We start from the raw sequence: 26,414 nt of genomic DNA on the forward strand, positions 1-26,414 counted from the left end.
TGGGGGAAAAAATAAGGGTAAGAAGGCCTCTAAGGCCTCTATCGCACGGTGGATCACGTCTGTGATCTCGGAGGCCTACCAGTCACAGGGGGTCCCTCTTCCAGAGGGTCTCCATGTACATTCTACTCGGGGGATAGCTACTTCTTGGGCAGAGAGGGCAGGTGCCTCTTTAGAACAAATTTGTAAGGCCGCGACATGGGCTAGTGCCAACACCTTTTGTAAACATTATAAACTTGATGTTTTGTCTGGTCAACATACTGCTTTTGGGAGGAAGGTTCTCCAAGCGGTAATCCCACCCTGAGGAGGTGCTTTGGTACTCTCCATGGTGCTGTCAGGATGACGTCCTGGAAAATACACTCACCGGCCACTTTATTAGGTACACCATGCTAGTAACGGGTTGGACCCCCTTTTGCCTTCAGAACTGCCTCAATTCTTCGTGGCATAGATTCAACAAGGTGCTGGAAGCATTCCTCAGAGATTTTGGTCCATATTGACATGATGGCATCACACAGTTGCCGCAGATTTGTCGGCTGCACATCCCAAAGATGCTCCATACAAGGCAGGATGGATCCATGCTTTCATGTTGTTTACGCCAAATTCTGACCCTACCATCCGAATGTCGCAGCAGAAATCGAGACTCATCAGACCAAGCAACGTTTTTCCAATCTTCTACTGTCCAATTTCGATGAGCTTGTACAAATTGTAGCCTCAGTTTCCTGTTCTTAGCTGAAAGGAGTGGTACCCGGTGTGGTCTTCTGCTGCTGTAGCCCATCTGCCTCAAAGTTCGACGCACTGTGCGTTCAGAGATGCTCTTAGGCCTACCTTGGTTGTAACGGGTGGCGATTTGAGTCACTGTTGCCTTTCTATCAGCTCGAACCAGTCTGCCCATTCTCCTCTGACCTCTGGCATCAACAAGGCATTTCCGCCCACAGAACTGCCGCTCACTGGATTTTTTTTCTTTTTCGGACCATTCTCTGTAAACCCTAGAGATGGTTGTGCGTGAAAATCCCAGTAGATCAGCAGTTTCTGAAATACTCAGACCAGCCCTTCTGGCACCAACAACCATGCCACGTTCAAAGGCACTCAAATCACCTTTCTTCCCCATACTGATGCTCGGTTTGAACTGCAGGAGATTGTCTTGACCATGTCTACATGCCTAAATGCACTGAGTTGCCGCCATGTGATTGGCTGATTAGAAATTAAGTGTTAACAAGAAGTTGGACAGGTGTACCTAATAAAGTGGCCAGTGAGTGTAGGTATTAAGCTTACCGTTAATGATGTTTCCAGGAGTCCATCCTGACGGCACTGGTAGTTCCCTCCCTCTGATATTTATATCATGTTTGTTTAAACCTGGCATGTATGTAACATGTTTCTAACGTATGATGTAATATGTCTGGATTCAATGTATTATGTTTGATGTCATCATTAAACTTGTTTTCTGCATATCCTTGTAGCGGTTCTTGTTACAACACTGAGGATTAGGGGTGGGACATGACCTTTTAAACTCGTGTGTTTCCTGTCCCAGCAAGGGGAGGAGGACGTCCTCCAGGGTGCTGTCAGGATGGACTCCTGGAAACATTAACGGTAAGCTTAATACCTATTTTCCTATCAATATAATTGTCTAAGGGTCACTTCCGTCTGTCTGTCTGTCGCTGCAATCCCGCGTCGCTGATTGGTCGCTGACGGCCGCGACCAATCAGTGACAGGCTTAGTCCGGCCGCAAATTGGCCCCTCCCTACTCTCCTCAAGTCAGTGCCCCCTCTCTACTCCCCTCCAGTCAGTGCCAGTGTGTTGCCCCATGCCGGACCAACTTTTTTCTATTGATGCTGCCTATGCACCATCAATAGTAAAAAGATATAATGTTAAAAATTGTGCTATTCTCACCTTCCGCCGTCCACCGATGCGCGTGATGCTGCCGCCAGTTTCCGTTCCCAGTGATGCGAGACCGCTAAGTCATCTGGGTAATTTCGCAATGCATCACTGGCAACGGGAGCTGGAGGCATCATCGGGACAGCTTCGGTGGACGCCGGAGGGTGAGTATATAACTATTTATTTTATTTTTTTAACAGGGATATGGTGCCCACACTGCTATATACTACGTGGGCTGTGTTATATACTACGTGGGCTGTGTTATATACCGCGTGGGCTGTGTTATATACCGCGTGGGCTGTGCTATATATTACATGGGCTGTGCTATATATTATGTGGGCTGTGTTATATACTACGTGGCTGTCTGTGTTACGTGGGCTGTGCTATATACTATGTGGCTGTGCTATATACTACGTGGCTGTGCTATATACTACGTGGCTGTGCTATATACTACGTGGCTGTGTTATATACTACGTGGCTGTGCTATATACTACGTGGCTGTGCTAAGCGCGACGTACATACATACATACATACATATACTAGAATACCTGATGTGTTACAATCGGGCCACCATCTAGTATCTATATAATTTGATATATGAGTTTCACATTTTGTATTGAAGAACTGAAATAAATTTACTTTTTGATTATAATCTAATTTAGTGAGAAGCACTTGTAATTCTTAGTCTTTCCTTTCTGGAGTGGTCCTCATCATAGCGATTGATGATTTTGTGACTGCTCCTAAGGATACCTTCAAGGTTCTAGCAATTTTCCAGATTGATGGACAGTCTTAAAATAATGATGGACTGACATTTCTCTTTGCTTATGAGTGTTTATTGACAAAGTCTAGCTTAGAACAATTGACATTTCCTTTGCATTTTAGGCAAAAATAATATATTTTTATCAGATTTGGGGGTTTTAGCCCTTACAGTCTTGACCAATCTGTCTGTCTTCTAGAGGGAAGCATGGTCTACCCCCTTTACCACCATCAGAGGATGAAGAATCTGTTCTACATTCACCTTCTGACTTCAACGATTCATCCGAATAAGATGATAACATTCTGGTTTTCTTTTTCCGATCTCTATAGCTTTCTTTATGGATTAGGGTCATAAGGGAATCTTTAACTTCTGCCCAGATAACGGATTTTGAATCCATGGCAAAATCGGGTATTCCTCACAAATAGCTTTTTGGATACAAGCTGAGCAGAGTTTTGTCTGCCATAAGCTGGGCAGTGTATCTCTGCAAAGCGCACATTCCTTATTTTTTTTGCACTACATTTGTTTGGTCTTTTTTAGTAAGTAAACAGCTAATTAAACAACAAGAAAAACAACCTAATTACCATGGTGAACTTTCATGAAGATCACTCATCACTCGTCGTTTAGTAAGGGTACTAGATTCGGAGGCTGATCAAATCACATGACTTCTCTCCCCTGGAGGCGGTGGATCCATCCCAATCCACTCTGCTTCTCTGGCTGGCACTACAGTTGCTTCTTCTGACACACGTTTGGCTGCCACTACTGCCCTTAGGCCGGGGCACACTTGCGCGTGCGATGCAAGAAACTCGCATGAGTCTCTCTGGCATCAATACACGGCACTGCCGCCGGCACTCGGGACCGGAGCGTGCGGCTGCATTAAAATACATGCAGCTGCATTCTCTGGTCCCGAGTGCCGGCGGCAGTGCTGGGTGTTGATGCGAGAGTCTCGTATCGCACACACAAGTGTGACCCCGGCCTTATGCTGATGCCGGCGCTACCATTGTTACTCCTGCTGCTAGTCCATAACCACAGTGGAAAGGAGATATGAAGCAAAACTCGCTCTCTGGCGGTAAGAACCTCATTTAAATGAGGAATCAGCCAACAGCATCACCCTCCACATGGTCGCCTCCTCCGGTCCCCCGGAAGTGAAGTTACCTCTTCTGGGTCAGAAATCACTGGCATGCTTGTCATCAGGGCATGCCACTCCCAGCAAGCCCTGCACATGCGCAGACCTGGGACAATGCAGTGGCCGACAGACACATGGAAAGTCTCCGCCATTCGCACAGGCCCCCACTTGGCCAAGCAAGAAGCTCTTCAGATCTCAGAGCTCTTCAGAGCTCTTCTGGCTCTTCAGATATAGGTTCCCCTAAAAAACAGGAAACCAACTGATGAGGGGGGAAAGGTTCTGCCCTTTAATTCAGTAGGTTCCTGTCTTTGATGGGCAGATCCCCTCTCGTGCCATGGGGAAAAGGAAAATCTGGTTTGTTTACTCCTTGTTTCCATGTGTTCCTTTCTGATTTTTCTGCCTTCAGTCTCAATCTATAATGTGCACATTTCAATAAGAACAAGGAAAAACATTTAATGAACTTTAAACTGGAACTGTAGCTATATCTCATTTTGAGTTAAAGGCGTTGAAAAGGTTTGCATGTGTAATGATCCATAGTGATGAGCTTAACAATCCCCAATACAGATATGTCACGGATTCATCATCTCTTGATCAATTGATCCCATGAGAATTTGATTCAGCCGTTACTTTAGTTATATTGGACATCCAAATTTTCTGCCTTCATAGCTTACACCAAGCACAGCTGCCACATAGATGTTTGTAAGCCATAACATTTGCAATCCGTATGGAGTTTGAAGTTGGAAAACCTGCAGCTGTAACTAAACTTACACTTGGAGCCGGTTGCACCTTCAGGGGCTCTCGTTATTCTATATTGTCATACACCCGCATGACATCTGGTTGGTCTTTTATCAATTCCAAGAGTTTGAAGACCCTTTCTTTGTCAGTGTCTGAGAGTTGTACAGTTCTGTTGGGCAAATACTCTGGCCCGGAGGATATTGGCACTAATCCTAAGACGATCAGTTGGTTGCGGACATCTCGTAATGTGGATGAATCACAGATATACTGCAAAAATGAGAATTTTAGAGTAAATTATGTCAAATTAGAGCAAAAAAGCAAGAGTATATGCACCTCCTAATAGTAAAATAATTTTTTATGGAAAACAAATAAAAAAATACAAAAAAGTACAAGCTTAAAAACAAATAAAACACACAAATAGTGTGTTACCACGAGACCCTGTCCAAAATAGTGTTTAAAAAAAATCATAAGAGTTTTAGCCAGAAAACACCAAGGTTGCTTACCGGTAGCCGTTTTTTTCCGTAACCCATGACAGTACACCTAAAAGAGGGATCCGCCCAGCCAGGACAGGACCTACTGAAATAAAAGGGCGGTACCGCTACCCCGCTTCAGTTGGGTTGCAGAGCATGAGAGGACATCCGGTTAATTTACACATATAACCAACACCACATTATAAAAACACCCAAACTATAGTGCACACCCATAAGGTGAGAAGGGGGGGAATGTACGGGTGCTGTCATGGATTCCAGAAAAAACGGATACCAGTAAGTAACCTTGGTGTTTTCCCTTCACCCATGACAGCACACCCGAGAGATTTTTGGAGAATTGAAACACCTTAGGGAGGGACCACCGCTTGCAGCACCCTTTTAACAAAGGTCAAGTCAACAGAGGAGGACAGATTCAGTCTGCAGTGCTTAAAGAAAGTAGATGTGAGCACCAGGTAGCGGCCTTATAGATCTGATCAATTGATACCTCCCCCTTTTCTGCTCAGGAGGTTGCGATAGCTCTGGTAGAATGAGCCTTGATGCCTTCAGGAACTGGAGCATCACTCGTAGTGTAAGATAAACTAATGGCCTCTCTGATCCATCTGACAATGGTACCCTTGGATACGCCATACCTCTTTCTGCTACCCTGAAAGACTACAAATAGTTACTGGTGCTTCCTTCATTGACTGGTCATGGGCATATACTGTAACATGGACCTCTTTACATCTAAAGTATGGAACTTCTCCTCCCCTGGATTTTTAGGGTTATTACAAAAGGAGGGCAACAGTAATCTCTTGGCTCCTATGGAATTTAAGAACCACCTTGGGGAGATGGTCAGGCCTTAGAACAACTCTATCGTTATACACCTGTGTATAGGGGGGGACATATGGACAGGGCCTGTATATCGCTCACCCTGCGGGCTGATGTCAGGAACTTTGCAGATAAATCCTGTAAGGGCTCAAATAGGTTTCTAGTTAGTGCCTCTAAAACTAGGTTCAGGTCCCATGGGGGAAACTTTGGGACTATAACTGGTCTGGACCTACTACAGGATCTTATAAATAGAGACACCCATTTATTTGCTGCGAGGTTGCAATTATACAAGGCACCAAGGGCCGATACCTCTACCTTGAGAGTGTTAGTTGCTAACCCTAGATCCAACCCCGATTGAAGAAACACTAGAATGGACCCTACCGAGGCCTCATTCCCTAAGGGCTGCCTTGAAAAATCCACAAATTTCTTCCATGTTCTACCATAGATTCTTGATGTAATCATTTTCCTACTTTTCAACAGGGTGGAGACTAGACCTGGTGAGAAGCCCTGCCAACTCAGTAATGCCCTCTCAAATTCCATGCTGCTAGAGTGAAGGTCTTCACTTGAGACTAGCATACTGGCCCCTGGGTAAGAAGGTTCGGGATCTCTGGCAGGATCCATGGATTGGACACTGACACTAGACTTAAAAGGGAAAACTATGGTCTCTTCGGCCAGAATAGAGCAATGAGAATCACCCTCGCCTGATCCTCTCTGATCTTCCTCACGACTGTTGGAATCATCGCTATTGGAGGAAATGCATAGGCCATCCTGAATCTCCAGGGCATGTGAAAAGCATCCACTGCAAATTTATTCTCCCTTGGGTTTAACGAATAGAAGTTTTTTTCTTGTGTGAGCTGGCAAACAGATCTATGTCCAGTCACCCCCATGCCATGCCGACACGATCTGATGGAAAATCGGGTTTAGAGACCATTCTCCCTGCCTCAATTTCTCGCAACTCAGGTAGTCTGCCTTTGTGTTGTCTCTTACCCTTATGTGAAGTGCCATAAGAAACAGTAGTTGTTCTACTATCTGGAGTAGAATGTCCACTGCCATCATTAGTGCATGGGACCTTGTTCCCCCAGTGGTTGATATGTCGCGACTGTTCGATTGTCCGACATGACTCGAACATGGCGACCCTGGAGGAAGGGGAGAAAGTGTCTCAAGGCCCTTTCCACAGCCCACAGGTCTTTCAAGTTCGATCCCTGGCCCCTCTCTAGAGGAGACCATATCCCCTTAACTGAGTGAGAACTTAGTTGTGTCTCCCATCCGGTATTGATCACATCTGTCGTGATAACATCCTCTACTAATCTTAATCACTGGACCCCTGATGGCAAGTTTTTCCTGACTGTCCACCAAGAAGGGTATCCCTTATTGCAGAAGAAAGATGTATCTTTTTCCTTCTAAATGCCCTTTTAATCGACCTCTGCGCAGACAGGACTTCCCACTGTAGCTGCCTTAGGTGAAATTTGGCCCATCTTACTGCCGGGATATAAGATGTTAGAGATCCTAGCAAGGACATTGCTTTTCTTTCTTTGGTCATTCTTGGCTGATCTATCGCTGACAGCCCCAGGGCCATTATCTTCACTATCTTGTCCTCTGGTAGGAGGCAGATCTGGTGCTCGGAGTCCAAAACCAGACCCAGGAAGGATTCTCTCCTTTCTGGTTTTAGTCTTGATTTGAGCGTATTTACCATTCAGCCCAGCTTTTCTAGGACTACCGTTACCTCCCTCAGCTGTTCTGAACAGTGATCTTCCGACCTTCCGACTATAAGAAAGTCGTCCAGGTGAGGGATGATAACGGTGTTGAGGACGAAGGTAGGCCATCACCTCCGATATTACCTTAGTACTCTCGGAGCTATTGACAGTCCAAATGGAAGGACTATATATTGGTAATGCCTGACCTGTCCCTGGAGATACAGAGCCACCCTCAGGAATTTTTGATGGTCCCGATGGATTGGGATGTGATAATAAACATCCTTCAAATCAATGACCGCCATGAAACAGTTTTGGAATAACAGCTTTATAGCTGTGTTCACTGACTCCATCTTGAAGGAATAATTCACAATCCATCGGTTGAGCTTCCTCAGGTTTATAGTTCTTATGGAACCATCCAGCTTCTTTATAAAAAACAGTGGGGAATGGGGGGTTGTGGGGAGGGGGTGTTTTGTTATTGGGGTTGTCTTATTTGAAATTGAATGTCTTTTGAAAAGACTGTATCCTGCTATGTTATTTTTTTTAATAAAAATCTATTTGAATCTATCTAAAAGAGTGGGGAATAAAATCCCCTTGCAAGCTTTTCCACCGGGACTTCGCACAAAACATGCTTTTGTAAGAGTCCCATGATCTCTGCCTCCAGGGCCAGCTGCTCTCCTGGTGATTTCCTGAGGGGTGTTAATACGAAGGTCTGGCGAGGTGGATGGACAAAGTCTATCTTCAGACAGTCCTTGATAATACCTAAGATCCAGCGACTGGGGAAGATGTTCACCCAGGCAGGGAGAAAGAGGGAGAGCCTTCACCCTACCGCTGACCTGACATCATTGGGAGGGCTTTTTGGAAGATGTAGAGGGTCCTCTGAACATATACCCAGACTCCTTTCTACCCTTGAACTCCCACCTCTTCCTTTCTCCCGGAGGACGTCCCCTATTAAACTTCCTATTAGGCTTCCTATCCTCAGAAGGAAAATGAGGGAATCGTTTTGTCACTTGCTTTCTCCAAAATGTCTTCCAATTTCTGCCCAAAAGAGAAACTGGCTGTCACATGGAATGGAGTAGATTTTTGAAGGCAAGTCAAACAGAGGCATATTGGTTAAGATTTCATCTCATGGGGCCTTGTTCCTAAGCTGCTTCCCCATTTGTTGCAGCCAGATCATAAGGCATCACAAGTCCCAGCTATTGCTGGTTTCAGACCCCCCGCGGCTTCCTCCCAGGTGTGCTCCAGGAACTCATCAGTTTTTTTTTATCCAATGGGTCTCTAAGTGCGCCAGAATCCTCAATGGGCAGAGCTGACCTCTTGGGGGATTATGCCACTGCCCCGTCGAGTTTAGGGATTTTATCCGAACTCTCTGGGTCTTTTTCCTCAAAGGGGTATTTCCTCTTTGAGGATGAGGGTAAGCTACTAGATCTTTCCGCCTTCTTCCACTCTTTATTTATGAGAGCTTGTATCCTTGAATTAACTGGAAAGGTGCGCTTCCTCCTTTCCTCCAGGCCCCCAAACATTATATAATCTAGGGACTTAGGTGCCTTCTCCTCCTTCAGGCCCATTGTTGACCTGACTGCTCTGACCAACCTATCAAGTGTCCTCAGCCGGAAAGCACAGTTGGCCACTTATATCACTGTCCAGGGAAGAGGATTCACTATAGTTTTCTCCAACAGACCGTGGAGAGGCCTCAGATTCCGTAACAACTTTCTGAGCTGTTTTGTTCCCATTTTTTAACCGGGTCGTTAAGGAACCTTCCACCTCAGCCCTGATCACAGATCTAAGGCTTGCGGCGAAGTCAGGGGTCTCATCCCATATAATTTTTTGGATACTGTCTGAGCAGAGACTTCTCTGCCAATGGAATGCCAGCGGGGTTCTACAAAGAGCACATTTTCTGATCTTTTTGGTGCAAGAAATGGCCCTTATTAACAAAAGGTGACATTCTCGTAGATCACTCACCACCCCCTGTCCTATCAAGGGTACCGGACTGATCAGGGGTACATACCACGTCCCTAACAGATACCGAGGAGTCCTGCGAACTTCCACTCTTCTGACCGGAACGGCTGCCACTCCTGCCACTTGAGTGGCTGCTTCCCTTTGTGCGCCTGTGCTGGCGATCAGGCACCGGTAGAGGTGACTGCTGCTGCAAAGACTGCTACTACTGCTGTCCTCTCAAATTTTCCATGATGGGAAGCTTTGGACATAAGCGCTTCTTCTGTGGTCATCCCCCATTTTATGAGGGATCCACTGCGCTACACCCCAGATCCGCCTCCTTTGGTGCCCAAAACAATGCCCCTCCCCCCTCCACCGCCCCAGCCAGGATGTGCCAAGTCTCCAAGTGTCCCGGGCGGCTTTTTTTGCCCAGGGCGCCACCATATTGCTTCTGGGGCACACCCTCCGATGTCACTCGGGCAAGCCTTTTCCCAGTGTGCCTTGCCCGTGACATCAGCGGAGCGCGCCCCCAGAAGCCTAACTCACTATGGAGCTGTGGCAAGAAGACGGAGGAGGAGGAGCGGCATGGCGGACCCAGAAGAGCCGACCAGGCCCGCGTCTGTGCCACCCACACCCACACGTACGCTAAGGCCCTCTGAACCCGCGGACGGCGCTTCCAGCACCTGAAAGCAGGCATACAGGCATGTGCCTGTTCTTCCAGTACTGGAACAGGAGTGGGTAAGCAGGAATAAAATAATAAAATCTTCAACCCGCCCAGGTCTCAGCACAAGGCTTCCCGCCACCCTTTTTATTTCAGTAGGTTTCTGGTCCTGGCTGGACGGATCCCTCTGTCAGGTGTGCTCTCATAGGTGAAGGGAAAAAACAGATATTTTTATCAATTGTCATTCGTACAGCATCTCTTTTTTTATACAGCAGTAGTTATTAAAATGTACAAGACCAAATACAGTTTCTTATTTTAAAGAATTGCAATGTATCCAAAAAAATCGGATGCTATACAGTTGATCCTTATAGGATCCAATTATGAACCCATATATTTGAATAGGCAAGTAACATCCATATTATGGAAGAAGCTAGTGCATTTTGTAATTTTTCTCATGTGGAGATTTGGTCTGTGATAAAAGAAAAAACAAAACATTCATCTGAACAGCTCCAGACAGCACTCGGACCAAAGTGAATATAGTCCTCTAGGAATTTAAATATGCAAATAGACTCTTCAGAGAAAAGAAAAAGAACCTGAACTCTAGCGCCACCTATTGGATTTAGGAACCCCAAATGTCACTATCGACCCTTTCGCAAACTTTGCCACATGACTTTGGCTAAGAAAACTAGACGTTCCATTTGTAAACACATTTGGGGGTGTTTGCTCCTCATTAGTGCAATGCAAGATGTCTGATTTGGCTTCTTATCCTAAGTAATATGGCATGGCTCATTAAGAGGTCTATAGTGACTTTGGGGTTGCTACATCCAATAGGTGGCATTAGAGTTTAGGTTCTCTTTCTTTCTTAAGAGGTTATTTGCACACGTGCACGTTTGTCATAATTGAAGGCATTTTAGACGTTATATAGGTTTCTAAAAACATTTCAAAATCAGCACCACTCCCGTCTATTTGGTTGTGTTTGGTCTTCCAGTCCAGCTCAATTTTAGCGAATGGGACTGAGCTGCAATATCATGCACCAGGACAGGTGTGGACTAATGTGGCGCCATTTTTGGAGTAACTCAGTCATGTAGTTCTAATCCTGGACAACATATTTAATGTAGTATCTATCACCGGACCCCCACTAGGGGGTTACCCTGTTTACAATTTCTCAGACACCACCAATGGACCAATCTACTATTTGGGAATACTTGATCGCCTTTATTTGTTCCCAATGCCAGACTGTTCCCATCTTTCATTTATATTCCTCATATGATTTGTACTTTATTCTTGTATTTTGCAACAATCATTTCTATTTTCCTAAGTACATCTTTCCAGTCAATAATCGTTGAACTGTCCAACAGAGTCCCCTTAATAGATATATTGTCTCCCACCTTGTATACATCTTTCTCCTCCTCCTCCTCGTCCTGCACCTGTTCCACATCCTCAGCTCCTGCTTGTATGGCCAGTTCAACAGCCTGCTCCATCTGCACAGGTTTGCCATCTCGATCTTGGGTCTGGACGGTCACTACTCCCTTTTTATTAAAGCAATGTAGTGCATCAGTGTGAGTTCCCCTGTAAAACAGAATGAAAAATTACTCCATTTTTCTTTTCGTTTAAAAACTCAAAGAAAGTGAGTTGCCAAGTTAGGCTACTTTCACACTTGTGTCTTATGGCGTACGTCGCAATGCGTCGTTTTGGAGAACAAATGCATCCTGCAAAGTTGCCTGCAGGATGCGTTTTTTCTCCATAGACTTGCATTAGCAACGCATTGCGACGTATGGCCACACGTAGCATCCGTCGTGCAACGGATGCGTCGTGTTTTGGCGGCCGCGACGCACAAAAAAAGTTCAATGTAACGGTTTTTTGTGCGTCGCGTCCGCCATTTTCGACCACGCATGTGCGGCCGAAACTCCACCCCCTCCTCCCCGGACTGCAGAATGGGCAGCGGATGCGTTGTAAAACTGCATCCGCTATCCGCGGCCGACGTCTTGCAGTTATTTCACAGCGTCCGTCAGTACGTCGGCCCGACGCATTTCGACGGGCCCGTACCGACGGAAGTGTGAAAGTAGCCTTAATCTGTATACCAGATTTTTTCAATCTATATATATTTTATTTATGTACCCTTGGCATCGGCAAACATATTAGTGCACCTTCCCACCTACTTGTTTTCCCTCTATCGCCAAACAGGTGGGAAGATGAAATTAGATTGGCCACACCAAGGGTGCACTTGTACTTGGTTTGAATAGTCATTCTGTGCTGACAGAGTCCCTTTAAAAGGGTCTTTAAGCCAAGTTTCCCTACAGCTTGTCCCTGGAGGGAACAGCAGCGGAAACCCTTTTAGCTGTCAATAATGGTAAGAACTAGACATTTTTAGCCACAAGTTTTAATAGTCGATATGGTTCCAAAAGCACATACCCATTTTTGTTAAGTAGGAGTCTGAGATCTGCAAAAGAGCGATTGGTGTTATCAGTCAGGAGTTCAATAATTAGAGAACATCCACCGGGCCCTCTAGCTTGATAGAGTGCATAGGACGTGGGTTTAGATTTATCCTTTAAAAAAAAAATGTTTTTTTTTAATAATTCAATAATTAAAAAATGTATAATCATCCAGTTCGTATAACAAAATCTACTTAAAGGGATTGTACAGAAATTGTGTACATGGAATTACAGAAGCTTGGCATTGCCAATGGCGAAATTCATGGTAAACCCCCGGAAGAAGCGAGCAGCGAAACAGCGTCCGTCGGGTGTAAGGGTTACACAGCCAGCAGCACATGTCTCCCAGATTTATCCTGGTACGTAAACTGGATCATTTGTTCTAATATAACTTCAGCTATAGACCTGGTGGTTATAAAGACATTTTCCACATGAATCTCCCTTTGGTGAACTTTTCCCCTGATATCCTGGGCAGAAGCTGCTATGGGACTGTACCCATAAACATGGTATAATTGGGAATTTGGAACGGAAGCCCTACTATCAGTACCTACATTTGGATTAACCCTACCTCCAGTATCAAACCAGTAGCTGATCTATATTGGTTGATCTATGAATTTGAAGTGTAACATATCTATTGTTTTTTGGACATAAAAGTGATTACTTTTTTGTTGTTGTAGGCTTTGGTTTCTTACCACTCCTTTAATAGCAGCCTCAATGGAAGCTTTTGGCATGTTTCTTTGCCGTCCCTGCTCAACCAGCTGGCACAATAGTGGATTGAAATCGGGGTTTGGGCCCCCTTCTGTAAGGAGAAGAAAAAAATCATTCTATGCCCTTTTCCCCCAGTCCCCAATCATGAAACTCTCATCCATACCTCTCACTGCCACTCTGATCAATACGGTAAGCTTGTTAAACAGGCGTGACCTGGCTGCATCCTTTGGACCCTTTATATGCTTTACTTTGGACCATTTATTATGTCCAGCCGAAGCTACTGCCGATGTGTGAAGTCTCGCCTCCCGACCAGGACAATGTAATGTCTCCAAGGCTTTCTGACATCCAGACAGTGATCTCCAGAGACTGCTCCGGTAGGAGAAGCAGAACCTGCCCAGTGCTAGAGACATAGTGCAGCCACAGATTCACCCTATGGAAATGAAGGACGAGAAAGTCAATCACTGCTCTTCACACTACACAATAATACAACCCAGTGTGCTATGCAAAACAAAGGAACATGAAGGGTGTATGGGTAGGGGCTAATTTGTCAGGATCTTTTTTTCACTGGCAGCTTCAAGTTTCTGAAAATAAGCTACAGGGGGGGCCTTTCCTACATCAACCCTTGCAGGACAGACACAGAATCCCCAATCCTGGTAACCCTTGCTATTTGGCCACAGAGGCCCAAGCCCACAACCCCCCGTAATCCTTGGAATTCGGCCACAGAAGCCACTACCCCACTGTAACCTTTGCGGTACTGCCAAAGAGGCCTTTACGTTTCTCCTAAACTCCTGTTTCTCCGTTAACAGATGACGGACCTGAGTGAGGGCTTGCTTTTTTGTGGATTGAGTTGAAGCTTTTATTGGGAACATTTTACATAACGTTTACGATCACATTTATCTGGCGCTCTACGCTGGGCACTTACATCGAGGTTTACATCTAAATCTTCGAGTGATTCAGTAAATCAGATGAAACCCCCAAGGGATCCATTCACTATAATAAGGCAGCAGAATTACTCTGGACTCCTTCTAGCCTCTGTTCAACGTTTCCTTTTTTTCAGAAGTGCACAAAACTGTGGTCGATCACGCTTTTATATTCACCTAAAAAGACAGACACTACCGGATCATAAGCCACATGGGTCCACAGTGCCTCTATCTGCCTCATTATAAGGAATCTTATATCGCCAGAGGTTCCGTCTGAATACCATATTTCAGAAATTTATATGGAAACCACCATGTAAGCACTCAGCGCAGAGCACACGATAAATGTGCGCCGAGCCTTACTGTGATCTTTGGGAGGCAGAATGAAAAAATTAATAGCAGGTGAAGAATTTGTTTTATTTATTTTTTACGCCGTTCCTCGTGCGGTATAAGTTATTAGGTGACTTTATTCTTCGGGTCGGTGCGATTACAGCGATACCGGAATTTATATCGGGTTTTTATGTTTGGCTGCTGTCACACACTAAAAGACGCTTTGTATTAAAAAAAAAAGTTTTTGCATGACTATATTTAGACAGCTATAATTTTTCCATATTTTGACCCACAGAGTCATGTGAGGGCTTGTTTTTTGCAGGACGAACTGACGTTTTTATTGGTACCATGTTTGGGCACATGACTTTTTTTTGATGGCTTTCGATTCTGATTTGTGGGAGATAGAATGAACAAAAATCAGCAATTCAAGAACTGATTTTGTTTTGTTGTTTTTATACCATTCCGCATGTGGTAAAATTGATAAGGCAGCTGTATTCTTCGGGTCAGTACGATTACAGAGATACAACATTAACATAGTAACATAGTTAGCAAGGCTGAAAAAAGACATTTGTCCATCCAGTTCAGCCTATATTCTGTCAGAATAAATCCCCAGATCTACGTCCTTCTAAAGAACCTAATAACTGTAAGATACAATATTGTTACGCTCCAGGAAGACATCCAGGCCTCTCTTGAACCCCTCGACTGAGTTCTCCATCACCACCTCCTTAGGCAAGGAATTCCAAATTATCACTGCCCCAACAGTAAAGAATCCTCTTCTATGTTGGTGGAAAAACCTTCTCTCCTCCAGACGCAGAGAATGCCCCCTTGTGACCATCACGTTCCTTGGTATAAACAGACCCTCGGAGAGATATTTGTATTGTCCCCTTATATACTTGTACATGGTTATTAAATCGCCCCTCAGTCGTCTTTTCTCTAGACTAAATAATCCTAATTTTGCTAATCTCTCTAGGTATTGTAGTTCCCCCATCCCCTTTATTAATTTTGTTGCCCTCCTTTGTACTCGCTCTAGTTCCATTATATCCTTCCTGAGCACCAGTGTCCAAAACTGTACACAGTGCTCCATGTGGGGTCTAACCAGGGATTTGTACAGAGGCAGTATAATGCTCTCATCATGTGTATCTTTTAATGCACCCCATGATCCTGTTTGCCTTGGCAGCTGCTGCCTGGCACTGGCTGCTCCATGTAAGTTTACCATTAACTAGGATACCCAAGTCCTTCATGTCAGATTTACCCAATGGTTTCCCGTTCAGTGTGTAATGGTGATATTGATTCCTTCTTTCCATGTATATAACCTTACATTTATCATTGTTAAACCGCATCTGCCACCTCGCGGCCCAAGATTCCAACTTTTCCAGATCCATCTGTAGCAGCATACTATGTTCTCTTGTATTGACTGCTTTACATAGTTTTGTATCATCTGCAAATATCGATATTTTACTGTGTGAACCTTCTACAAGATCGTTAATAAATATGTTGAATAGGTCCCACCACCGACCCCTGCGGTATCCCACTGGTCACAGCGACCCAGTTAGAGAATCTACCATTTATAACCATTTATGTTTTTTGATGTTTTGCTGCTTTTCCACAATAAAATCTATTTTAAAGAAAAAATAATTATTTTTGCATCTCTTTACTCTGAGAGCTGTAACTTTTTATTTTTCCGCTGATGGAGCTATATGGCTTCTTTTTTTGCGGGACAAGATGACGTTTTCAGCGGTACCATATTTATTTATATTTGTATTTTCGATCGCGTTTTATTGCACTTTTTGTTTGACGGTATGATGATAAAGCATTGTTTTTTGCCTTTGTGTTTTTTGTACAGTGTTCACTAAAAGTGTTAACTAGTGGGACAGTTTTATAGAGCAGGTCATTACAGACAGAACAATACCAAATATGTGTATATTTTTTGTTTATTTTTTTTACATAAATTTTCAATAATATTTTTTCTTTTTAATCTTTTTTTAAATGTTTTACATTGTCCCAGGATGGGACATCTTCTGCACTGCAGAGCATCGGAGCAGCGTCTGACAAGCAGGGAAAGAGGCATGTCAGCTCCTGCTTTTAGCAGTTGTTCACAGGCCACCTTCACTGAAGGACCCCGTGGACACGATCACTGAAGGAAACGTGACTGTTGTGGATTCTGTTTGTGGGCTCCCTCTGGTGGTTACTGCTGGTACTGGGTGACTTTGGTGGGTTGCGGCCTTTGGTTTCCACCTGTCCATCAGTGGCTGGGTGTTTCCTATTTTACCTGGCCTTTCTGTCATTTCCCTTGCCGGCTATCAATGTATTCAGATGTGCTCTGTTTGGTTCCTGCCTACCTGCTCCCAGATCTTTCAGGATAAGCTAAGTGCTGATTTTCAGTTGTTGGTTTTTTTGTCCAGCTTGCTTATTATGTCTCTATGCTAGCTGGTAGCTCTAGTGGACTGAGGTTCTCCCCATGTGCCATGAGTTGGCACATGGGTTCTTGTAATCTCAGGATGGTTTTTTTTGATTAGGGTTTTTTGCTGACCGCTCAGTCCCCTTTTGTATCGTTCTGCTTTCTAGTTTACAGCGGGCCTCAATTTGCTAAAACTATATATATCATCTCTATGTGTGTGCCTTCCTCTCATTTCACCGTCAATACATGTGGGGGGCAACTATATCTTTTGGGGTTCATTCCGCTGGAGGCAAGTGAGGTCTTTATTTTCTCTGCAGTGCTAGTTAGCTCTTAGGCTGGTGCGTGGCGTCTAGAACCAACGTAGGCACGCTCCCTGGCTATCTCTAGTTGCGTTTGTCAGGCGTAGGGCAGCGGTCAGCCCAGGTTCCATCACCCTAGAGCTCGTCCGTAATATATTTGTTCTTTGCTTGTCCTGTGCTATCCCTAGCCATTGGGATTCATGACAGTATTGCCGGCCCACAAAGTGTTAATTGTTTGGGCTGAAGCAGGAGAAAGAGAAGTGTTTAAGGGAAATTTTTATTTTTTTTTTCCCTTCAGAGTTTTGCTGCCTAGCCCTTAATTGCTGTCTAGCTGCTTCTTACCTCCTCTTAACCCTTGAATGGCTCTGATCTTAGCTGTTTAACATGGATGTCCAGAGTTTGGCTTCCAGCCTGAGTAATCTCGCGGCAAAAGTTCAAAACATACAGGATTTTGTTGTTCACACTCCCATGTCTGAACCTAGAATTCCTATTCCAGAATTCTTTTCTGGAGATAGATCTACCTTCCTGAATTTCAGGAACAATTGTAAATTGTTTCTTTCTTTAAAATCTGGCTCCTCTGGAGACCCTGCTCAACAGGTCAAGATTGTAATATCTTTCCTGCGGGGCGACCCTCAGAATTGGGCATTTGCATTGGCACCAGGGGATCCTGCATTGCTCAGTGTGGATGCGTTTTTTCTGGCATTGGGATTGCTCTATGAAGAACCTAACCTGGAGATTCAGGCTGAAAAGGCTTTATTAGCCCTCTCTCAGGGGCATGATGAAGCGGAGATATATTGTCAGAAGTTTCGGAAATGGTCGGTGCTTACTCAGTGGAATGAGTGCGCCCTGGCTGCAAACTTCAGAAATGGTCTTTCTGAGGCCATTAAGGATATTATGGTGGGGTTCCCTACGCCTACAGGTCTGAATGAGTCTATGGCTATGGCCATTCAGATTGATCGGCGTTTACGGGAGCGCAAACCCGTGCACCAGTTGGCGGTGTCTTCTGAACAGGCACCTGAGACTATGCAATGTGATAGAATTCAGTCCAGAAGTGAACGGCAAAATTATAGGCGGAAAAATGGATTGTGTTTCTATTGTGGTGATTCAGCTCATGTTATATCAGCATGCTCTAAACGCACAAAAAGGGTTGATAAATCTTTTGCCATTGGTACTCTGCAGCCTAAGTTCATTTTGTCTGTGACTCTGATTTTTTCACTGTCTTCCATTTCCGTCGATGCCTATGTGGATTCGGGCGCTGCCCTGAGTCTTATGGATTGGTCGTTTGCTAAACGCTGCGGTTTTAGTCTGGAACCTCTGGAAGTTCCTATTCCTCTGAAGGGAATTGACTCTACACCATTGGCTATGAATAAACCGCAGTATTGGACACAAGTGACCATGCGCATGACTCCCGTTCATCAGGAGGTGATTCGCTTCCTTGTACTTTATAATTTACATGATGTACTAGTGCTTGGTCTGCCATGGTTACAAACTCATAATCCTGTCCTGGACTGGAAAACAATGTCTGTGTTAAGCTGGGGATGTCAGGGGGTTCATGATGATGCACCTCCGATTTCAATCGCTTCATCTACTCCTTCTGAGATCCCTGCGTTTTTGTCTGACTATAGGGATGTTTTTGAGGAGCCTAAGCTCAATTCGCTCCCTCCGCATAGAGATTGTGACTGTGCTATAGAATTGATTCCTGGCAGTAAGTTCCCTAAGGGTCGTTTATTTAATCTGTCACTGCCAGAGCATACTGCTATGCGGAATTATATTAAGGAGTCCTTGGAAAAGGGACATATTCGTCCATCTTCGTCCCCTCTGGGAGCAGGTTTTTTTTTTGTGGCAAAAAAAGATGGTTCCCTGAGGCCTTGTATAGATTATCGCCTTCTGAATAAGATTACAGTCAAATACCAGTATCCATTGCCATTATTTACTGATTTGTTTGCTCGCATTAAGGGGGCTAGGTGGTTCACTAAAATAGATCTTCGCGGTGCGTATAATCTGGTGCGGATAAAACAGGGTGATGAGTGGAAAACCGCATTTAATACGCCTGAGGGCCATTTTGAGTATTTGGTAATGCCTTTTGGACTCTCCAATGCTCCGTCAGTCTTTCAGTCCTTTATGCACAATATTTTCCGTGAATATCTGGATAAGTTTATGATTGTGTATTTGGATGATATTTTGGTGTTTTCTGATGACTGGGAGTCTCATGTTCTACAGGTCAGGAAGGTGTTTCAGGTTCTGCGGGCCAATTCTCTGTTTGTGAAGGGCTCAAAGTGTCTCTTCGGAGTCCAGAAGATTTCTTTTTTGGGGTACATTTTTTCTCCTTCTACTATTGAGATGGATCCCGTCAAGGTTCAGGCGATTTGTGACTGGACACAACCTACATCTGTTAAGAGCCTTCAGAAGTTCTTGGGGTTTGCTAATTTTTATCGTCGGTTCATTGCTAATTTTTCCAGTATTGTTAAACCTTTGACTGATTTGACTAAAAAGGGTGCTGATGTTGCTGATTGGTCTCCTGCGGCCGTGGAGGCCTTTCAGGAACTTAAGCGCCGGTTTTCTTCTGCTCCTGTGTTGTGTCAACCAGATGTTTCACTTCCTTTTCAGGTTGAGGTTGATGCTTCCGAGATTGGAGCGGGGGCGGTTTTGTCACAGAGAAGTTCTAATGGCTCGGTGATGAAGCCATGTGCATTCTTCTCTCGAAAATTCTCGCCCGCCGAGCGCAATTATGATGTGGGTAATCGGGAGCTTTTGGCCATGAAGTGGGCATTTGAGGAGTGGCGTCATTGGCTTGAGGGTGCTAAACATCGTGTGGTGGTCTTGACTGATCACAAGAATCTCATTTACCTTGAGTCTGCCAGGCGTTTGAATCCTAGACAGGCTCGTTGGTCGTTGTTTTTTTCTCGTTTCAATTTCGTGGTTTCATACCTGCCAGGTTCAAAGAATGTGAAGGCAGATGCTCTTTCCAGGAGTTTTGTGCCTGACTCTCCTGGAGACTCTGGGCCTACTGGTATCCTTAGGGATGGGGTAATATTGTCCGCCGTATCCCCAGACTTGCGACGTGCATTGCAGGAGTTTCAGGTGGATAAACCGGATCGTTGTCCACCAGAAAGACTGTTTGTTCCGGATGATTGGACCAGTAGAGTCATCTCCGAGGTCCATTCTTCTGTGTTGGCTGGTCATCCTGGAATATTTGGTACTAGAGACTTGGTGGCCAGGTCTTTTTGGTGGCCTTCCTTGTCTAGGGATGTGCGTACCTTTGTGCAGTCTTGTGAAGTGTGTGCTCGAGCTAAGCCTTGCTGTTCTCGGGCCAGTGGGTTGTTGTTATCCTTGCCCATCCCGAAGAGGCCTTGGACGCACATTTCCATGGATTTTATTTCTGATCTCCCGGTTTCACAGAAAATGTCCGTTATCTGGGTTGTGTGTGACCGCTTTTCTAAGATGGTTCATTTGGTGCCCTTGCCTAAGTTGCCTTCCTCCTCTGAGTTGGTCCCTTTATTTTTTCAGAACGTGGTTCGTTTGCATGGGATTCCGGAGAATATCGTTTCTGACAGGGGATCCCAGTTTGTGTCTAGATTTTGGCGGACGTTTTGTGCCAAGATGGGCATTGATTTGTCTTTCTCGTCTGCATTCCATCCTCAGACGAATGGCCAGACGGAGCGAACTAATCAGACCTTGGAAACTTATTTAAGGTGTTTTGTTTCTGCTGATCAAGATGACTGGGTTGCTTTTTTGCCACTGGCCGAATTTGCTCTTAATAATCGGGCTAGTTCGGCCACGTTGGTCTCTCCTTTTTTTTGTAATTCGTGGTTTCATCCTCGTTTTTCCTCTGGTCAGGTGGAGCCTTCGGATTGTCCTGGAGTGGACGTGGTGGTGGACAGGCTACATCAGATTTGGAATCAGGTGGTGGACAATTTGAAGTTATCTCAGGAGAAGACTCAGCAGTTTGCTAATCGCCGTCGCCGCGTGGGTCCCCGACTTCTTGTTGGGGATTTGGTGTGGTTGTCTTCTCGTTTTGTCCCTATGAAGGTCTCTTCTCCTAAGTTCAAGCCTCGGTTCATCGGTCCTTATAGGATCTCGGAGATTCTTAACCCTGTATCTTTTCGTTTGGATCTCCCAGCATCGTTTGCTATTCATAATGTGTTCCATCGGTCGTTGTTGCGGAGGTATGAGGTGCCCGTTGTTCCTTCGGTTGAGCCTCCTGCTCCGGTGCTGGTGGAGGGAGAATTGGAGTATGTTGTTGAGAAGATCTTGGATTCTCGTGTTTCCAAACGCAAACTCCAGTATTTGGTTAAGTGGAAGGGTTATGGTCAGGAGGATAATTCCTGGGTGGTCGCCTCCGATGTTCATGCGACTGATTTGGTCCGCGCCTTCCATAGAGCTCACCCTGATCGCCCTGGGGGTTCTCGTGAGGGTTCGGTGACCCCTCCTCAAGGGGGGGGTACTGTTGTGGATTCTGTTTGTGGGCTCCCTCTGGTGGTTACTGCTGGTACTGGGTGACTTTGGTGGGTTGCGGCCTTTGGTTTCCACCTGTCCATCAGTGGCTGGGTGTTTCCTATTTTACCTGGCCTTTCTGTCATTTCCCTTGCCGGCTATCAATGTATTCAGATGTGCTCTGTTTGGTTCCTGCCTACCTGCTCACAGATCTTTCAGGATAAGCTAAGTGCTGATTTTAAGTTGTTGGTTTTTTTGTCCAGCTTGCTTATTATGTCTCTATGCTAGCTGGTAGCTCTAGTGGACTGAGGTTCTCCCCATGTGCCATGAGTTGGCACATGGGTTCTTGTAATCTCAGGATGGTTTTTTTTGATTAGGGTTTTTTGCTGACCGCTCAGTCCCCTTTTGTATCGTTCTGCTTTCTAGTTTACAGCGGGCCTCAATTTGCTAAAACTATATATATCATCTCTATGTGTGTGCCTTCCTCTCATTTCACCGTCAATACATGTGGGGGGCAACTATATCTTTTGGGGTTCATTCCGCTGGAGGCAAGTGAGGTCTTTATTTTCTCTGCAGTGCTAGTTAGCTCTTAGGCTGGTGCGTGGCGTCTAGAACCAACGTAGGCACGCTCCCTGGCTATCTCTAGTTGCGTTTGTCAGGCGTAGGGCAGCGGTCAGCCCAGGTTCCATCACCCTAGAGCTCGTCCATAATATATTTGTTCTTTGCTTGTCCTGTGCTATCCCTAGCCATTGGGATTCATGACAGTGACCCAGTGGACACGATCACTAAAGGAAACACACAGGTAGCCCCCTCCCTGTACGATCTCCTCTATGTCTTTGTCACTATTGACAGCGGCATCAGAGAAGTTAAATAATATTCTTTATTTTTATATAGAGCTAACATATTCCGCAGCGCTTTATAGTTTGCACACATTATCATCGCTGTCTCCGATGGGGCTCACAATCTACATTCCCTATCAGTATGTCTTTGGAATGTGGGAGGAAACCGGAGTACCTGGAGGAAACCCACGCAAACACAGGGAGAACATACAAACTCCTTGCAGATGTTGTCCTTGGTGGGATTTGAACCCAGGACTCCAGCACTGCAAGGCTGCAGTGCTATCCACTGAGCCACCGTGCTGTCCTAAATGCCCACGATCGGTGCTAGCACTGATCGTGGGCGTTGCTGTAGGGTGTTATCTCTCACATAGAGCCGACACCCGCACCCGATCGTGGTGGCGCTCTACATTAGCCCCCGCGAACACGCAGCTCCCACAGGGCTCATGTTAGGAAGGAGTTAAAGCCTGTACAATTCTGAACAAAATTATGCCTCTCCCATCTCTTTATCTTAATTCTAGCCTAAGATATGATAAAAAATAGAAAGTCTTACGAGCCCAAAATTCAAGATTTCCTAACTTTAGGAATCTATAACAAATTAACTAATGAAGATAAAAATTCTAAACATTTTTAATTCACTAAAGTAGCTTTTCAAAAACACCGAAGAAAATAAATATCTGAAGAGGTCAGGTAAAAAAAAAATATTCTGATTTTGATAACTTGAAATGGAATGCTTCCCCACCGCAACCCTTGCTGTACAGCCACAGAGGCCCCTGCCCCACCGTAACCCTAGCGGTACAGCCACAGAGGCCCCTGCCCCACCATAACCCTTGTGGTATGGCCACAGAGGCCCCTGCCCCACCGTAACCCTTGCGGTACAGCCACAGAGGCCCCTGCCCTACCGTAACCCTTGCAGTAAGGCCACCGAGGCCTCTGCCCCACTGTAACCCTTGCAGTACAGGCACAGAGGCTCTTGCCCTACAGTAACTGACACAGAGGCCCCTGCCCCACCATAACCCTTGCAGTAAGGCCACCAAGTCCCCTGTCCCACAGTAACCCTTGCGGTACAGCCACCGAGGCCCCTGCCCCACCGTAACCCTTGCGGTACAGCCGGCTCAGAGGCCCCTGCCCCACCATAACCCTTGCGGTACGGCCACAGAGGCCCCTGCCCCACCGTAACCCTTGCAGTAAGGCCACCGAGGCCCCTGTCCCACCGTAACCCTTGCGGTAAGGCCACCAAGGCCCCTGCCCCACCGTAACCCTTGTGGTACAGCCACAGAGGCCCCTGCCCCACCATAACCCTTGTGGTACAGCCACAGAGGCCCCTGCAGTAAGGCCACCGGGTCCCCTGCAGTAAGGCCACCGAGGCCTCTGCCCCACTGTAACCCTTGCAGTACAGGCACAGAGTCCCTTGCCCCACAGTAACCCTTGCAGTACTGACACAGAGGCCCGTCCCACAGTAACCCTTGCGGTACAGCCACCGAGGCCCCTGCCCCACCATAACCCTTGCGGTATGGCCACAGAGGCCCCTGCCCCACCGTAACCCTTGCGGTACAGCCACAGAGGCCCCTGCCCCACCGTAACCCTTGCAGTAAGGCCACTGAGGTCCCTGTCCCATCGTAACCCTTGCGGTAAGGCCACTAAGGCCCCTGCCCCACAGTAACCCTTGCTGTACAGCCACCGAGGCCCCTGTCCCACCGTAACCCTTGTGGTAAGGCCACCAAGGCCCCTGCCCCACCGTAACCCTTGCGGTACAGCCACAGAGGCCCCTGCCCCACCATAACCCTTGCAGTACGGACACAGAGGCCCCTGCCCCACCGTAACCCTTGCAGTAAGGCCACCGGGTCCCCTGCCCTACCGTAACCCTTGCAGTAAGGCCACCGAGGCCTCTGCCCCACTGTAACCCTTGCAGTACAGGCACAGAGGCCCCTGCCCCACAGTAACCCTTGAAGTACAGCCACAGTGGCCCCTGCCCCACCATAACCCTTGCGGTATGGCCACAGAGGCCCCTGCCCCACCGTAACCCTTGCGGTACGGCCACAGAGGCCTCTACCCCACTGTAACCCTTGCAGTACGGCCAGAGGCCTCTACATTGCCGTAAAGGCACAGAGGCCCCTGCCCCACAGTAACCCTTGAAGTACAGCCACAGAGGCCCCTGCCCCACCGTAACCCTTGCGGTAAGGCTACCGAGGCCCCTGTCCCACAGTTACCATTTCGAAAGGCCAGAGTTCCCTACACCCTCCCCTTGTAACCTTTGCAGGTTGGCCACAGAGGCCCCTACTCCTCGTAACCTTTGTGGGACGGCTACAGAAAGCTCTATATCCCTTACACGAGGGCCATAGAGGCCCACAACAATGTGTGCCAGATAGAATACAGGACAGCACTGAGAAAGCCTTAGACAGGACAAAAATGCCCCTTGAGAGGGAGGAGGGGACAGGAAGTTTACACGGATCCCCCCACCCCATATGGACAGCCAATGCCTGAACTTGACAGGATTCCTTCTGAATAATTCAGAACACTCCCAGCAATAATTTTATATTCGGCATAGTAAAAGAAAATTCTAAAGTGTGTACAAATGATTTAGGGTGAGAAGAGAAATCATGGTACTTCACCCTCACATGTAGTGTTACACACAAACTGCCACTGAAATGACTGGCGCTTCTAACAAAAAAAAGGCATTGCAGGCTTCTGCTATTGAAGTGTTCTCCATCACACAGACAGTTAATTAGGAACTAGAACTCCCAGCTCCATTTCTCCCCTGTGTCAGGGCAAGCTGGGAGTTGTAGTTTCATCCAAGCTATAAAGTGACAGGTTGGAGATCACTGGAATAGGGAGAAGACCATTCTCCAGTCTCTCGGATCACGTGACCTCCATACAGATCCTGCACATGGGAACACTACAGAGCGAACCCTGAAAAATCACGTGACTGTCATAAAGGTGATCTCTATGTGCCGTACAGCGAGCCCGGCATGCACATAGGGCCGCCTAAGCCCCGGACACACAGGACACTGACCTCCAGCCTCACATCCTCCTCTGCCCGCTTTCCCCTTGCTGAAAATACCAAGTATGCGGCTCACACTGGGGGAAGTGTGTATCGGGTGCACCGGTCCTCCTTGAAACAAGCTTGGTGGAATTCAGTTCCGATCTTGTTCTGCAAAGTGCTGGGGTCAGACTCCATAGTCGTCAAATTCGTCATTATGGGGGTCTCCAATTGTCATTGTGGTTTGAAAGCAAAATTGGGGTTATATGTAATACTGATTCTACCGCCATTCTTTTTCTAGGAAATGCTTGTCCAAAAGTAAGTGCACCCAACCCAAAATTACTACTGAAGTCCCCCATGATGACAAGTGTCCTCAAAGTGAGTGATCATTCAGGGTGCCTAGGAAACTAAGTGACAACCACAGACCCCTATAATCAGCATATAATGATAGTGACTCAATAAAGTGCCCCCATAATGACCCTCAAAGTGACACCCAGAGCCCCCCAAAATACAGACAAGATTCTCTACATCGGCTGAAACTGGAGTCCCCGCACACAACAGTAAGCCACAGCTAGAGACCCCCATAATGAGAGAATCCAATATTAGTAAGCAGTGCCACCATGCTGGTAGGATGGCACATAGCGGAGCCTATATGAGGGCAACATTGGGCACCAGGAAGCTGATCGCAGTGAGATCATGTGAGGGACCTGTCATTGGCCTATGTAGGTATATGAATGTATAAAATGTCAGATGTGTTAGCATAATATCTACACGGAGGCTCTTCTGAAGTTGTGTCCGTGCCATCCGAGGACCCAAACTGCCACTGTAGTGGGATACAGCACGGCCACCCCAGTGTAGTCACCGGCAGTCACAGAGCTGTCTAATAGACTACGTGGGCCATGTGTGACCATAGCGATGGAGGCAGTGTGGGTGTGAGACTTCAGCTTATGCCATGTTCACACATTAGTATTTGGTCAGTATTTTACCTCAGTGCAGTATGTGTAAGCCAAAACCAGG

At 46.2% G+C, this 26,414-nt stretch overlaps 1 protein-coding gene across 1 annotated transcript; it reads right to left on the minus strand.

The window, feature by feature from the left end:
* Positions 1-2,689: 2,689 nt before the first annotated feature.
* TACO1 (translational activator of cytochrome c oxidase I) lies at positions 2,690-25,572 on the minus strand. Its single transcript, XM_077252773.1, has 6 exons — positions 25,431-25,572; positions 13,367-13,633; positions 13,188-13,294; positions 12,479-12,612; positions 11,455-11,635; positions 2,690-4,751 (listed from the first exon to the last, which is right to left on the minus strand). The coding sequence occupies exons 2-6, from the start codon at positions 13,611-13,613 to the stop codon at positions 4,551-4,553; spliced, it is 870 nt and encodes a 289-aa protein (XP_077108888.1). The 5' UTR covers positions 13,614-13,633; positions 25,431-25,572; the 3' UTR covers positions 2,690-4,550.
* Positions 25,573-26,414: the final 842 nt, after the last annotated feature.

The sequence above is a fragment of the Ranitomeya variabilis genome, chromosome 4 (genome assembly GCF_051348905.1).
Source record: "Ranitomeya variabilis isolate aRanVar5 chromosome 4, aRanVar5.hap1, whole genome shotgun sequence".
Lineage (NCBI taxonomy): Eukaryota > Metazoa > Chordata > Amphibia > Anura > Dendrobatidae > Ranitomeya > Ranitomeya variabilis.